Source organism: Balaenoptera ricei, chromosome 4 (genome assembly GCF_028023285.1).
Source record: "Balaenoptera ricei isolate mBalRic1 chromosome 4, mBalRic1.hap2, whole genome shotgun sequence".
Taxonomy (NCBI): domain Eukaryota; kingdom Metazoa; phylum Chordata; class Mammalia; order Artiodactyla; family Balaenopteridae; genus Balaenoptera; species Balaenoptera ricei.
In genome coordinates this window covers 90,072,627-90,088,278 of record NC_082642.1, presented here as the reverse complement: position 1 = coordinate 90,088,278, position 15,652 = coordinate 90,072,627, and the positions used below count along the sequence as shown (strand labels likewise).

Below are 15,652 nucleotides of genomic sequence, written 5' to 3'. Positions count from 1 at the left end.
AACTCAAAAGACTATAGCATGAGGTAATTCACAATTTTGTAGTACCATGTGTCCAGAAAATGGACTGAGTCAATCTTCCAGCAACCATATTTCACTACTCCATATACTACTTTGTAGTCTACATTAACACTGTATTGTGAATATTAATCCTATGTCTTTAATATTCATACTAATCATTTTAGTTACTTCTAATGTTACACTATTATAAATAACATTGCAATAACACTACAGATAACATTTTTATACACATCCATGATATTTCCTCAATATATAAATTTCCAAAGATCAAAATGCTGTATCAAAGAGTAAAGCAAATTCTAAAGGATTTTGATTCATATTGTAAAAAATCCCCTCCAGAACGACTATATTTATTTATATTCCCAGGAACATAAGGGTGCCACTTTTTCCGTATCATTGACAACTTTGAATATTATTCTTTTTAATCTTTATCACTTAGTGTTTGAGATAAAAAAACAACAACTTGTATTTGGTAGTTTACTAGTAATAATGAACACTTTCCATGGGTTTTTTGACTATTTGTATTCTTCCATTCACAAACTATCATGTTCATAAATCAGTTTTCTAGGGTCAAGTTCTAGTTTCCTTTGATGCTTTGATAGAAGAATTACTTTAAATTTATAATTAATTTATCAAGAATTGATATTTTACAATATTCAGGAACACGTTACGTCTTTCCAATTATTCAAGTCTTCTTTTGTCACTAAATTGGCTCCGTAAAGTTTCAAGCTTTTCCTCCCATAGGTCCTGCACATTTCTTATTAAGCTTATTACTAAGTATTTTATACATTTGTTGTCAATCAGAAAAAAAGATCCCTTATCTATTAATAATCTTCATATTGTCATTCCTGGGATTACAGAAAGCTACTGAGGTTTTAATTAATACCTTTTAATCAGCCATTCCACTGAATTCACTTATTAGTTCTAATAGTCTTTCAAATTATTTTCTTGGGATTTCTGAGTGATAATCATATTACCCACAAATGATACTATCTTTTTCCTTCCAATAATTATACCTCAAATTCTTTTACTTCTTAATGCAATGGCCAGAAATTCCAGAGAACTATGCTAAGTAACAATTGTGATATTGGGCATGCTTATCTTAATTCTAATTTGGGGGGGAATGTCTTTAGAATAGAATCCTGTATAATACTATACACCTGCAATGTGGTAACAGGTCTACCAACCTCTTTCATAGTCAAACTAAACAAAGTTAAAATAGTTTATTGTAGGATTTCTCAGGACTGTGTGTGATGAATCTCTTAAGCCATAATCATGTATATGTCACTGTCGAATTTATCTAATTCCATAATGCTTTTCTGTGGTGCACCTACTTTGAAACCAGAATTCAACTAGACAGTTAGAAAAACCTGTTATGTTATGATGGTTGAACCATTTACCAATTTATTGCCTTTCAGCTCCCAATTCACTCTTTACTGTCCCGCTTCTGTTACTGGAATATTTCTCTTATCAGCTGGCACGATGTTAAGCTTTGTCAGCAGAGGGCACTGGAGGGACTCTAGAAAAAGAAGGAGCTTTTCTTCCAAGTTCCAGTGGGCACCTCAAGGCTTGTTCCTGTGGCACAGGACACCCAGTGGCACTCACTATCCCTCCCCTGAAAGCTGAGACTATGGTGAGGCAAGAGAGGCGCCTAAGCCATAAAATCTGAGAATGAGTGACACCTTAAATTTTAGGCCCTCGGTATCTATCTAGATCTAGTCCTAGGCATCACTCTAATTCTGGCCCTGCTCATCCTCCAGTGAATTAAAGCTGCATCACCCCTATAGATCACTTCCCAGTGAATTCCACCAGCACGGCAACTCAGTGTGGTAGGGAGTTCTTGTAGATTTGTTCCCTTTTTGGGTGCTCTGCCTCAGTACTAAAGGTGCTGATTTTATTACTTTTATAATCAGCGAAAAAGCAATAAAGATACAATTTTTTAAAATATTAGGATCAAATTATTGCTGCTCTATGTGTGATTCCCTTCTAGAACTGCAACCAAACGAAGATTAAGCATGTTGGGGAAACCTGTATATTCAAATTAAATCTACAACTACTTGCTATTTTTATTTGTACTAAATAATGAAGCAGCTACCACTGTGCTAGGCACTGTTCTGAGTACCTTAATTTAAATGAGCACTTGATGAAATTGATGCTAACATCTCAATTTTACAAGTGAGCAAAGTGAGGCAAAGAACAGTGACTACCCAGAGGGCACAGTTAGAAAATGGCAGAGCCATGATCTAAGTGCAAGTTTGTGTGGCTCGAAAAATTGAACATTTTCCAAACTGTTATATATAAAAATTAAAGAATAATAAAAGGCAGAATATAATCTATGGTACATTTCCAAAGAGAAAAACACAGTTATGACAGAAAAAGCAGGCTCTGAGCTAGGTATTACAAAACAGGCAAGATGTGAATAGGGAGAGAGGCATAAAGTGACAAGTACAAAGACATGGGCAACCACAGTGATTTGAGAGACAGTCTAGAGAAAAGGATAAGAAGTGAATGGAAAACTACAATGAGGTATCACCTCACACCAGTCAGAATGGCCATCATCAAAAAAATCTACAAACAGTAAATGCTGGAGAGGGTGTGGAGAAAAGGGACCCCTCTTGCACTGTTGGTGGGAATGTAAATTGATAGAGCCACTATGGAGAACAGTATGGACGTTCCTTAAAAAACTAAAAATAGAACTACCATATGACCCAGCAATCCCACTACTGGGCATATACTCTGAAAAACCATAATTCAAAAAGAGTCATGTACCACAATGTTCATTGCAGCTCTATTTACAATAGCCAGGACATGGAAGCAACCTAAGTGTCCATCAACAGATGAATGGATAAAGAAGATATGGCACATGTATACAATGGAATATTACTCAGCCATAAAAAGAAACGAAACTGAGTTATTTGTAGTGAGGTGGATGGACCTAGAGTCTGTCATACAGAGTGAAGTAAGTCAGAAAGAGAAAAACAAATACTGTATGCTAACACATATATATGGACTCTAAAAAAAAATGGTCATGAAGAACCTAGGGGCAGGATGGGAATGACACAGACCTACTAGAGAATGGACTTGAGGTCACGGGGAGGGGGAAGGTTAAGCTGGGACAAAGTGAGAGAGAGGCATGGACATATATACACTACCAAATGTAAAATAGATAGCTAGTGGGAAGCAGCCGCATAGCACAGGGAGATCAGCTCGGTGCTTTGTGACCACGTAAAGGGGTGGGATAGGGAGGGTGGGAGGGAGGGAGATGCAAGAGGGAAGAGATATGGGGATATATGTATATGCATAGCTGATTCACTTTGTTATAAAGCAGAAACTAACACACCATTGTAAACCAATTATACGCCAATAAAGATGAAAAAAAAAAAGACTATACTTGAAAGGGAACTGAGGGGGGGGGGTCACTGAATTCATGATCAGATTATATCAGTCTAGAAGCAGTATCTTATACTGAATGGAAAAAAGAGAGAGAAGGCAGTGAAACCATTTCAGATGCTATGGCAACACTCAAACACAACATGATAAGGGACTGGGAAAGGAACAAAGAAATTTGAACGTATTCCAAAAGAATGAATGAATTAGTAGAACAAAGAGAAAATTTAAAGAGAGGAGGAATCCATTATTATACCAAAGTTTGAGGCGTAGATGAGAAAGACTCATGAGAAAATCTCATTAGCAAGAATAAAAGGGGAGGGAGAGGGAAGGATTGGGAGTTTGGGATTAGCAGATACAAACTAGTATATACATATAGGATGGATAAACAACAAGGTCCTACTGTGTAGCACAGGGAACTATATTCAATATCCTATAATAAACCATAATGGAAAGAATATGAAAAAGAATTTATACATCTATAACTGAGTCACTTTGCTGTACAGAAGCAATTAACACAACATTGTAAATCAACTATACTTCAATAAAATTAAAAAAAAAAAAAGAATAAAAGGAGACAAGTATGGGATAGAATTCTATTCCTGGGTGCCTTCTATTTCTGACTGTTATAGTCATTGTTCCCATACTCATCACCCGTTCTACCATCTTTCTTTCTTTCTTTCCAGTGGCTTCTTATCCTCTACCTTCTAACAAGCCTAGATCATCCCTTCCTCCTTCCTCCTTTTCTATCTTTGAACAAACTTCATTAGCTCTATCTCAGTTTTAGCAATGGTTGTATTTTTCACCTTGTCATTGTCATGTTTCATGCAATAGTCTTTTCTTGGTTTTCATCCATATAGCCCCTTTAGAAAGTTCTCGTCTTTCTAGAGTACCTTCATTCTCATTACTTCAACTACTACCTCTATGAAGGTCCTTTCACATTTTCAGCTCCACTAGAACAGCAGTATAACACTACTAGCCATGTATCAGAAGGACATATGGAGCTTAAAAAAAAAAAAACAAAAAACCCAGGCCCTACTTCTGCAGATTCTGGTTCAGTAGCAATGGAGTGCAGCCAGAGCATCAGTCTAATTTATAAAGCTCCACAGATGCAACCAATGTTGAGAACAACTAAAACTAGACACAGGAATTTTCATCTTTCCTTTGAATCGTTAGCCCAATCCCTTCACGAATTTCTTTCACACACACATCAAGCTGCCTAAATAATTTCTGTAGTCTGATCACTTACACGAAGATTTGAGGGATTTTCTGGGAAATATCATATCACAGAGTGTATGCAATCATATTACTGGCTCCTTTCAAAGCAGCATACAACTATTTCTCTGTCTCTTCTACCTCAAAAAGAAATAGCATTCTCAAACTTTTTGGTCTCAGGACCTCTTTATACTCTTAAAAATTACTGAGGACCCCAAAGAGTTTGTGTTTCTGGTATTTCTGATATATAGGGTTTATGTTTACTGTTATTTACCACAATACAAATGAAAACTAAGACATTTAAAAACTATTTGTTATTTTATTAAAACAACAATAAACTCACAACATGTAGGGCAAATAACATTTTTAATGAAAAATAACTACTGTATTCCTAAACAAACAAAAATATCTAATAGGAAGAGTAGCATTGATTTGCATTTTTGCAAATCTCTTTAGTGTGTGGCTTAATAGGAGATAGCTAGATTCTCATTTCTGCTTCTGCTTCCAATCTGTTTTATTTATCACATGTCGTGTAGACTTTGGAAAGTCCACTGTACATTCATGAGAGAATAAGACTGAAAACACAATGTCTTAGTATTATTATAAAAATAGTTTTGACCATGTGAACCCCTTGAGTCTTGGGGATTCCCCAGGATCTCTGGACAGCACTTTGAGAACTGCTGTTGTATAGTATTCCATCCCTGAAAGACATTTAGGTTGTTTGTACAAGTATGTATTGAATGACTAAATTATATTTCAGGTACAGAATTAGGAAGACTTTATTCACTTATTTGTTCAGCCGTCAAAAATAAATTATTGAGGGACTCCTCTGGTGGTCCAGCAGTTAAAACTCTACACTCCCAATGCAGGGGGCCCGGGTTCGACTCCTGGTCAGGGAAACTAGATCTCGCCTGCCACAACTACAAGCCCGCATGCCACAACTAAAGATCGTGGCAAAGAAGATCCCGCGTGCCACAACTAAGAACCGGAGCAGCCAAATAAATAAATAAATAATTTTTTAAAAAAAATAAATAAATAATTGAGTATTTGCTAAGGGCTCTCTGTGCTACTTATTCCCTTACCTCAAGCTAACATCTTCACTGACATTATAACGTGGAAATCTGAACTTTTCCAAACCAATTAGAGCTTAAGAAAATCCCATACCTCTCTGAACATTCAGTGACAGCAGCAGCTCTTCTATTTTAGGCCCTGACAGATGTAAGTGGAGAACATACAAGCGCAATTTCAATCTCAGAAGATCCTAAGCTGCCGCTGGGTATCATTTAGCTCAAGGCTCAGATTATAACCCCTGTAAAAGGAAAGCTTTCCTGATCCTTCATGAATCAGATCCTATTTCACCTTATCCATTAAATCACCACCAATTTTCTTAGGACAAAATCCCTATCTAAAATCCTGTAGTACAATCAGAATTTCTCTTATGGTATTTCTCAACTCTATGTTTTCTACCTTATCTCTGTTACTAGAAATTCCTTGAAGTAAGAGTGCATCTTTACATACCCTGACAACCTGGTCAATTCAGAGCATTTATCAGGTATTTAACAAACGATTAGCATAAATAAATATATTTCTGGCTTCTATGAACTCTAAAATTATTTTAAAACAAATCATATATAAAATATGGTATGTTGAGTAACATTTATAAGAAACCTTTAAATATAAATCACTGGAATTAAATATTAATTTTCTATAGCTAAATACCTATTACAAGATTTACTTACTTGGGTTCAGCTATCCAAGAAATTACTAGGGAAGAATAAATTCTTCTGCAGGGTCTAATCTTAGTTACAGGCATATGTTGAGGATATACTGGCATATTAGCTGTTAAACATAGGATTAATTATGTTCAACCTATTGGAGATTATTTTCTACGTTTTTTAACATATAGGATAAAAATCAACTTAGGAATTAGTTTATCAAACATTTTTTCACATATGTAAAAAAGATCTAGAGTTTTAAAAATCTGAACAAATGTTTATTCTAAAATGCTGATGTAACTGCTAAAAAAGGTAATGAGTCACATATAATTAATAGTATTCAGTTACTGCCTTAAGTCCATTTTGGAACAAAATGTTGTAAATAAATAAGCTTCTAGATTACCAAAAATAACTGTATATGTAGAGTTCCAAGATCATTAGACCATATCTAAAGCATTCAATTCTGTGTTACCTCTGGAGGATTTAACAAATCCTAAAGGTCCTGGATGATAAGATAAATAATATAGAAGTCATTTTCTATGCAGAATAGTAGTCTCCACATATTTATAAAAGGTTTTCATATAGAAACCTGTTTCCTATAACTCTATAGAATTAACAGGAAGGCATGATTTAATTCAAATTAAGAGAATTTTCTAGTGAACAGTGCTGTCTCCAGTAATGGAATAAGTTATGTTGTGAGGTGGTATGCTCTTTCACTGAATATATTTAAGCTGGAGTTACATAGTCATCCATCAGACAAACCTCTAACTGTGAAGGAGATTAAGACTTCATGATATGTAAGATCCTTTATAAATCTACAGTCCTAAACATAATAAAGACTTTATATACTGAGGTTACTTTAAAATGACTTAATGTCCTTAAGAAATAGTGTTATCACCTATTTAAGGAAACCTGAATTTTTACCAGATTGTAAGATTAAACAAAACCCTGAGAGAAGGAAAAATACAAATCACAAAGGGTACTGATATACTTCCTCCACGCTTTAGGTATGTATCAAAGGTAGTATACTATGAACCCACAAATAACGGCTCTTTATTAAAGCTTACTTGCAAAACTTACCAGAATTCTGTTGAATTCCCCATCTTACTCTCATCCTGAATTGCCGGGCACCACTTTGCTGGAGTCTTCTATTTAGTCTTGGGAAATTCTGTTTCTTTCCTTCCTTTCGATTCAATTTGATGATATCATCTGTGATAGACGAAATGTGATGATTACCTTTATTTTAACTTAATGACTCAATTACTCAGTCTCATTTTCTAGTTGATAAATTTCCTACGTCCCTAACTTCTTTTCTACTTTGAAAGCACTTTGATAAGAGGATAATAATGATATGAACATAAAAGCTCAAATCAGCCAATATATTTGGAGCAATGAACAATGGTTTTGTAGGAAAAGTTCAAGTCAATAGCCCAAAGCAGAGCTACCAACTAATGAAGATTTCTGTTATTCACAGTATTTCTTTCCCTAATAAATATAAATAAGCAAAAACCTGTTTACAAAAATTACTCATACTTACTTTCCATAATCACAGAAGTCTCCAGTTTTTAAAGATGACCACCTTTCAATAAAACCATTGGCAGTCAAAAAATAAATCATTCAAAGACTAAATTTCTAAGTTCACCTCAATTCAGCAAATATTTATTGAGTATATACTATATGCAATGAATATATGTGGTAGGCTGTGCTGTAACAGAAACAAACAAAAGTAAAATATGATCCCTATTCTCAGTAAGTTTAAAATTAATGATGGAAACAGACATGTAAATAGTAAACAAAAAATTAAACATGTACAATAATAAAGGTATAGTACAAAAAGAAAATACTGTTGGTTCTTTGCTCATTTAGCAAAGCAATTCAGTGTTACCTTATTTTTCTTTCTACACTGTTCTCTCTCTCTCTCTTTTTTTTGGCCGTGCTGCGTGGCACGCAGGATTGTAGGATCTTAGTTCCCCGATGACCAGGGATCGAACCCGTGCCCTCTGCAGTGGAAGCGTGGAGTCCTAACCACTGGACCACCAGGGAATTCCCTCTACACTGTTCTCTCTAAGTCTCATCATTTCCCCCAAACACTTCCAGACCGTCCCAAGGTAATTCACAAACATCACATTGCTCTAATACCACAACAGAACAATGTGAAGATCAGAAAACTAAATGTACTCCAGATCCCTATTTACATCTGTTTAAAGGAGATTACTAGAAGACAAAAAATACTCATTTAAGAATATCCAAACACTTTCTCCAAAGTTCCAACTCCAATATTAATTTTGCTGATTGAAAATACAGTAAATAAACCAAATAAATTGAACGTCAACAACTTCTTAATAAAATTAACAAAAACTAACTAACCTCAGCTGCTTTTTTTCCAAACTACTCTAAATACAAATAATCTAACAACTATATCAATATAACTAGTCTTTTCTGAAGTCAAAGAAGGAAATATAGATTACAGAAATCCTTTCTTATATATTACTACTCTACCTCGCTAACCTCTAATCTTTTTTAAAATTTATTTATTTATTTATTTATTTATTTATTTATTTATGTCTGCAGTGAGTCTTCGCGGCTGCTTGCGGGCTTTCTCTAGTTGCTGCAAGTGCGGGCTACTCTTCGTTGCAGTGCACCAATCTCTAATCTCTAAGACTCTAAACTACATTTAAATATTCACAGAAAATAATTCAAATCCCTTCAAAGTAGTTTGTTACCTTGAGATCCATCCCTCAGCTACAAAAAAGTTCATCAAAGTTAGACACTCAAAAACAGTTTTTTACAAAATACAAAGATTTCACAAATATCAGAGCCATGAACATGTTAAATTCTCAGTAAACAGAAAGGGAATAGTTAGACACCACTTTTGAAACACTACTTTCCTCTAACAGGGTGCTACTTATTCTTCACCAGAAGTCTGAGATCTCAGAGCCATTAGAGTACCCCCCAAAAATGAACTTGGTCTGGGGAACCACAAAATAAAAAAAGGCAGAGTATAATTTTGACTAACCAGGCTGATTTAAAAACAGAGCGTTATAGAGTATAAACATAACTAAAAATTAAACGTAGCAAAGCATATCAAACATAAAATTATGTTTTCTATTTAAACATTTTATTATCTAAATCCTCAGTTAAATGGAGCTACCATGACAGAGAGGATTCTTGCAATCTAAAAGAAGATAATGGCTTTCTCCTAATCGAGGAGTAGACAGGGTATCAGAAATTTAAAAAAAAATCCATTATGAACTACTTTTATAAAAAACTAGGGGTATACATGTGATAACAATAACAGTAATAGTAGTAACTGAGTACTAATAGGATTGTTCTGAAAACATGTATTCATTCAATTCTCACAATAATTCTATGAAATAACTATTATAATACCCATTTTCAAACTAAGATACTGAGGGACTTCCCTGGTGGTCCAGCGGTTAAGACTGCATTCCCAATGCAGGGAACCCAGGCTCCATCCTTGGTCAGGGAACTAGATCCTTCACGCCGCAACTAAGAGCCGCATGCCGCAACTAAAAGATTCCCGCATGCTGCAACTAAAGATCTGGCACACAGCAACGAAGACCCCACGTGCCGCAACTAAGACCTGGCACAGCCAAAGAAAGAAAGATTTTTTTTAAAAAAATTAAGAAATTGAGCCACAATGAGGCCAGCTATTGGTAACCTTGGTAAATAATTCCATATGAATATTCACATAAACTTGATAGAACCACAATTAAAAACAAAACAAAAAATTAGATTCTAAAACCTATGCACACTGGATAAAATGGGATATTCACAAAGCATAATAATTGCCTAAAATACCTATCTCTTCATCACATCTCTGTAAAATTCTCACTAAAACAAAACAAGGCATCTAAAAAAAAAAAGGGCACCTGACAGAATGCTGTATGTTCTTAAGGGAGAAGAGAGACCAATCTCTCTTTTAGCTATCCACTGCACTTCATTTCTATCTTCAAAGAGAATTATCCCTCAGTTTTCTTCATTTGAACATCCTAATTACTGAACAAAATACATACAAAAAACTTAGAAACTTAAGAAATGTAATGCTTACGACACTACATGGTTAACACTTCCTACATCTAGAGCTTGGTGCTCTAGAACCAGACTGAAATCCTGACTCCATCACTTACTTGCTGTATGACTGTGGGCAAGTTATTTAATTTCTCTATGCCTCAGGTTTTGTAAGATGGGAATAACAACAACGGCTTATACAGTATGTGCGTGTATATATGTAAATATGGTGCTTACTGTGTACCAGGTACTGTTCTGAGCAGTTTACATATGCCTATTGACTTATTTAATACTTACAGCAACCGTGTGAGGTAGTGGCTCACCTTTTTACAGATGAGGTACTGAGAAGCAATTTGCCCAAGATCAAATGGCTCATAAGTGGCAGAAGCAGGATTTGAACTGAGACAGTCTGGGATTCGGGATTCCATGCATGCTCTTTATCATTAGGAGTAAGTACCTCATAGGATTATTATCGGGATAATTTAACACATATAAAATGCTTAGTCCACTGCTTGGCGAGTAGTAAGCACTCAATAAATATTCGTTATTATATTTTTTCTTGGCTTTAATTCAAAAGACTTCTCATTTCTTTAGAGGTCACTACTGACTAGCAGTAAGGTAAGACTTGAGGCCAAACCTATGATTTCTGATGATTTGCTTAATTCACATCTTGGGTTCTAACTTAAGACAAACACAGAAACCAAGAGTTCTTGACTTTTGACTATGAACTTTGCAGAAAAACCACAACAAAAAAGAAAAATATCGTCCTCGGAAAAGTTACACCTCTGTATCCCCTAGTCGGGTACTTTTCAAATATCCGAAAAATTGCAGGCCTCAGGCAGAGCTAACCACATTTAATACCAAAACCTGAATCCCGACAAAAACGTTATTACTTTTAAACCAACCAAGCCAAACACAGAGACTAGTGCCTCAGTGGTGTTAGGTCTGAATTTTTAATTGAATCGCCAATCTCCCTGCTTTTTACCTAATCGTCACCAAACCACCCCACTCTCTTAGATCCTATGCTTTACTTGGCTTCCCATCAACCCACGTAAACCCTCCTTCGGTTTTCGCTTCGTTTTTTTCTAATCGCTAGCTTGAAGGACTGGATGAGGAGAATGTGCTTTTCTAGGCACCGCCTAATACACCACCATCCCACGAAGTCCTTCCTATCTTTTCTTTCTGTCAAGCGCCCCGGCCCCGCGGTGGCCCGGCCGTCTGGGGCCCGTCAGAAATGGCCAACTCTCGGGGCGTCTTGACGCTTCTGTGCGGCGCCAGGCGCAGGCCCGGGCGCATAAAACGCCCAACCAGCCCTTCTCGGGAACCACGGATTTAACCGAACCCGCTGGCCTCTCGAAGAGCTTCCTCAGAAAGGACGGCTCCGTCCGACCCTTGCCCTCGCCCCCCGATAACGCCCACCGCGCACAAGCCTGAGGTGAAATCCGCGGAGTTTTCTTCACAAAGAGCCGGGGTCACCCGCGAGTGGCGGCTCCCCTTTGAGGGGGGGGGCGGAAACAGGTTCGGCACTCCTCTGCCTTCCCAACCTCCCGGCCCGAAGCGCCCCCCGTCCCCTCAGACACAGCCCCGCCGAAGGGACGCCCGAGGCCCCCGGGCTCGATCCTGACGCCAGAAAGCGCTCCCCCGTCCCCACCGGCCCCCGCTTGGTTCCGCCCACCCGTAAGAAAACTCCATCGACAACTGCGGCCAACCACCCCTTCCCCCACAAACCGCGGTACTTGGTTCCACCCACACCTCCTCCCACTCCAACTCGGTGCGACTCGGCTCCTCACCCAAAGACATATCAATTTTGTCCAGGTTTTCATTGCTGCGGGCTTTCGGCGGCGGCGGCGGCGGCGGCGGGGTCGCGGTGGCTCCCATTAACCGGGTACCAAACCGGTTCATAGCTGGAGACGTCGCGCTGGAACACTCAGCGAAGAAGGCCAGGGGCTGAGGCCTGCCACCTCCCACTCAACGCACGCAGACTAGCCGCACAGACGGAGCGCGCACGCGTGCTGGCTGCGCCCTCTCCCACCCGCGGCGGAGGGCTGGGGGAGGAACCAAGAGACGAGCGGCCGGCGAGAGTGGCCCCGGGCCCCGGACTCGCCCCTAGCGCCTCTTACCGGACCGGAGGAAACATTGCACACGCTGCTCTGGCCGCTCTCGAGGGCCGCTGGTTTAGCAGTTAGCCTTTCCGCCCAAATTATGCTGGACCCTGAACACCTCAGAATCACATGCCTTAAATGAGATCATGTTCCTCCGTGCCCTTCGAGTCCCTCCTGCTACAGAAAGGCCCCCTAAGCTTTGGTACACACGAACCTTTCACACCCCCACTGCAGAGCAGCCCCAGAGGCTGCGAGCGTGGACTGCAGAACTGCGCCCCAGCTCCCCTCTCCACGGCCAGCACGCGGAGCGACACGTCCGGACGCAAAGCAGAGGCTGCACTGATACTACTTGCGTCAGCATACTAATAAAAGTAAATGCTAACGTTTCGCGTATCTGTACCACTTCTCAGCCGGCGCTCTCAAAACATTTTGCACGGTACCTTATTAAGACATCACCTTCCCTCGGGAGAGCGGTAAGTACCTCTGCTTATTTGGCTGCATTTTTCTCTAATTCACTTGCGTTGGGAATTGATAGGGGGATTCATTTTCTTTCTAATCATCCCTATGGGAAAACTTATTAATATTTGATGAATTCCTGCATAGTAACTTTTTTTTCTGTTAACAAAACCTGATATTCTCTCTTTCTTACCTCCTTCTGCTCCAGATAACTGCGCTTGTGTGGAAGCATTTAGGTTATATCATCCTCATAGCAGCTTAAACTAAGACATTTGCATCTAAGAAAAAAATTAGGGGCAGGTATTCTGTTCATTTAGAAATCTCTGCCCCCCTCTGCACTTCCTAAAAGTTCTCTTTGCATAGAAACGAACAAGTGACCTAAAGTATCTCAAACCCACGATAGCTTATCTATACTTTATTTTTTTCCCCAAGACAAAAATACAACCATGTGAGATGAGTGAATCAGCTGAAGAGGCACCTATAAAGGAATGCAAGAAACTTAAATGGTGGAGGAAGGTTTGGACTCAAAAAGACCCATGAACAATATTCAGCATGTCAAGGAGAGTATCGTGTATGCTCTTAGCACAATGTGCTTGATTTTATTACTATTCCACTCTGCAGCTGCCACCCCTTTCCCAACTGCTAAGAACTAGGGAACTCGATTGTAGAGACGTACAAGAGAGACCTAGGTTTTATTGAGTGGTTTCACTCACTTCAGTCATTCACCTTGTGAACTTGGGAGAGTGTCTGGGCCTCATAATCATCTTCAAAACAAGAAGTAGTTATACTAAATATATGTTATACTTAATTATTTCTAAGATTCCTTACAGTTCTAAAATCTTCTAAGCACAAGACACTTTTCTACATACTATCCTTCTCTCACTAGAAATAACTTCTGCAATCTCTACTTATTTGTAGGAGCAAACTACAGGGAGGATCACTGGATTCAGTTCTTAATTTTATGGAAGAAAATTAATGCATTTAGAGTTCGGATACATTTTGTACTTCAGGCAGTATAGGACAGATAATAAAAATCCCAAATGTGCAAAATCCTTCCCACATCAATTTATAAAGATTCCCTTTTATCCTGGTCTTCTCCCCAAAACTGAAGCCCCATACCAAATCTCCTTAGCTCTAGAGGGAACATGCTCCAAGGTTTCATGAAGCAATCCTAGCTGTTGTATTTCAGACTTTCAGATTTCTCCAAGGGCTGAGGGTCTCAGAGTCTCAGAGCACCCTGATTCCAAAGGGAAAAACAAGAAAACAAGAGGCATTGGAGTTAAGGATAGGTCAGCCACACACAAAACAATACAAAGCAAAAGAGCAACCTGAGACACACAGCAACAGTGAAGAGGGAGAAAAGCCAAGAAATCAGAACTGGGGCTTGTCCAAGAAGTTGACCAGTCAGCTACAGGGCTGGAGTTAAAAGGTCAACCCTGCAATTTTCTGGGGCATGAGAGGCAGCTATTCATTTAATCCTATATTCATTGAGCACCAGGCATTGTAGTAGGCCCTGGGGATAAAATGGTGAGCAAGATGGATGCCGTCCCTATCTTCACATAGCTGGCAAAGCAAAAAACGTTTTCTGAGCATGTACTGTGAATAAGGCACTGTGCTGGACACTGAGTGGACAGCCTTTGTCTTCAATTCAGCAGCTTCATCTAAGTCAAAATAAACATAGAATTCAAGCAGCTGCCCTTTCTGGAGGCTTGATTTCATACAATGTAGATCAGACAACATCTAGGATTGCCAGATAAAATACAGGACCAGTTAAATATGAATTTCAGATAAACAATGAACAATTGTTTAGTATAAGTTTTGTCCCAGGTTTCAGAAAAACAGGAATTTTTTTTTTTTTGCCACAGAATATCGCATGTAATATTTAGGATGTATTTATACTAAACACTAAACAATTATTCGTTGTTTATCTGAAAGTAAAATTTAACTGGGAGTCTAATATTTTTATTTGCTAAATCTGGCAACCTTAACAACATCATACTTTTCTATTAACATGTTCCAGCTCTCTTTTCACAGTGTGCATAGAGATCTATATTCTCTTCAAAGGTAAGCACAACTCATATATTTAACCCTTAACTTTATTAGTTTGATATATCTTTTAAGTCCCCCGTTTTTTCAGCCTTATTGAGATATAATTGACAGACAATAAAAGACACATACTTAAAGTGTGCAGTTTATACAGGTGTGAAATATATACCTGTGAAAATACCGCCATAATCAGAATAATAAATATTATCATCCCCAAAAGTTTTCCTGTGCTCCTGTGTAATTCCTCCCCCCAACCTCAACCTAAGTAAGCAACCACTGATGTTTTCTGTCACTATAGATTAATTTGCATTTTTTAGAATTTTATATAAATGGAATCATATAGTATATACTCTTTTTTGTATCTGGATTGTTTCACTCAGCATAATTGTTTCAAATCTGTATGCCTTTTATTATTATTCTTGCCTTATTACACTGACTGGGGACTCCAGTACCATGTTAAACAGGAATGGTGAAAGTGGACATCTTTGACTAGTTCCCAGCCCCAGGGGGAAAGCATTCAGTCTTTCACCATTAAGTATAATGTTAGATTTTTTTGTTGATGCCCTTTATCAGGTTGAGGAAGTTCCCTTCTACTGGTTTGCTGAGAGTTTTAGTTATGAGTGAATGTTGAATTTTATCTAATGCTTTTTCTGCATCTGAGATGACCAAATGGTTTTTCTT

At 38.1% G+C, this 15,652-nt stretch overlaps 2 protein-coding genes across 5 annotated transcripts in view; one reads left to right on the top strand and one right to left on the bottom strand.

Annotated features, from left to right (window-relative positions):
- Positions 1 to 12,402, bottom strand: part of FYTTD1 (forty-two-three domain containing 1) — a 33,614-nt gene extending 21,212 nt beyond the window's left edge. Inside the window, exons 1-2 of the mRNA XM_059920901.1 lie at positions 12,158 to 12,402; positions 7,416 to 7,544 (exon numbers count right to left, since the gene is read on the bottom strand). Coding sequence (XP_059776884.1) covers positions 7,416 to 7,544; positions 12,158 to 12,269 — 241 coding nt within the window. The 5' untranslated portion in view covers positions 12,270 to 12,402. The remainder of the gene's footprint in view (positions 1 to 7,415; positions 7,545 to 12,157) is intronic.
- Positions 12,403 to 12,461: 59 nt separating this feature from the next.
- Positions 12,462 to 15,652, top strand: part of RUBCN (rubicon autophagy regulator) — a 64,228-nt gene continuing 61,037 nt past the window's right edge. For all 4 annotated transcript variants that reach the window (XM_059920897.1, XM_059920896.1, XM_059920894.1 and 1 more), the window contains exon 1: positions 12,462 to 12,942. In XM_059920897.1, coding sequence (XP_059776880.1) covers positions 12,845 to 12,942 — 98 coding nt within the window. In that variant the 5' untranslated portion in view covers positions 12,462 to 12,844. The remainder of the gene's footprint in view (positions 12,943 to 15,652) is intronic.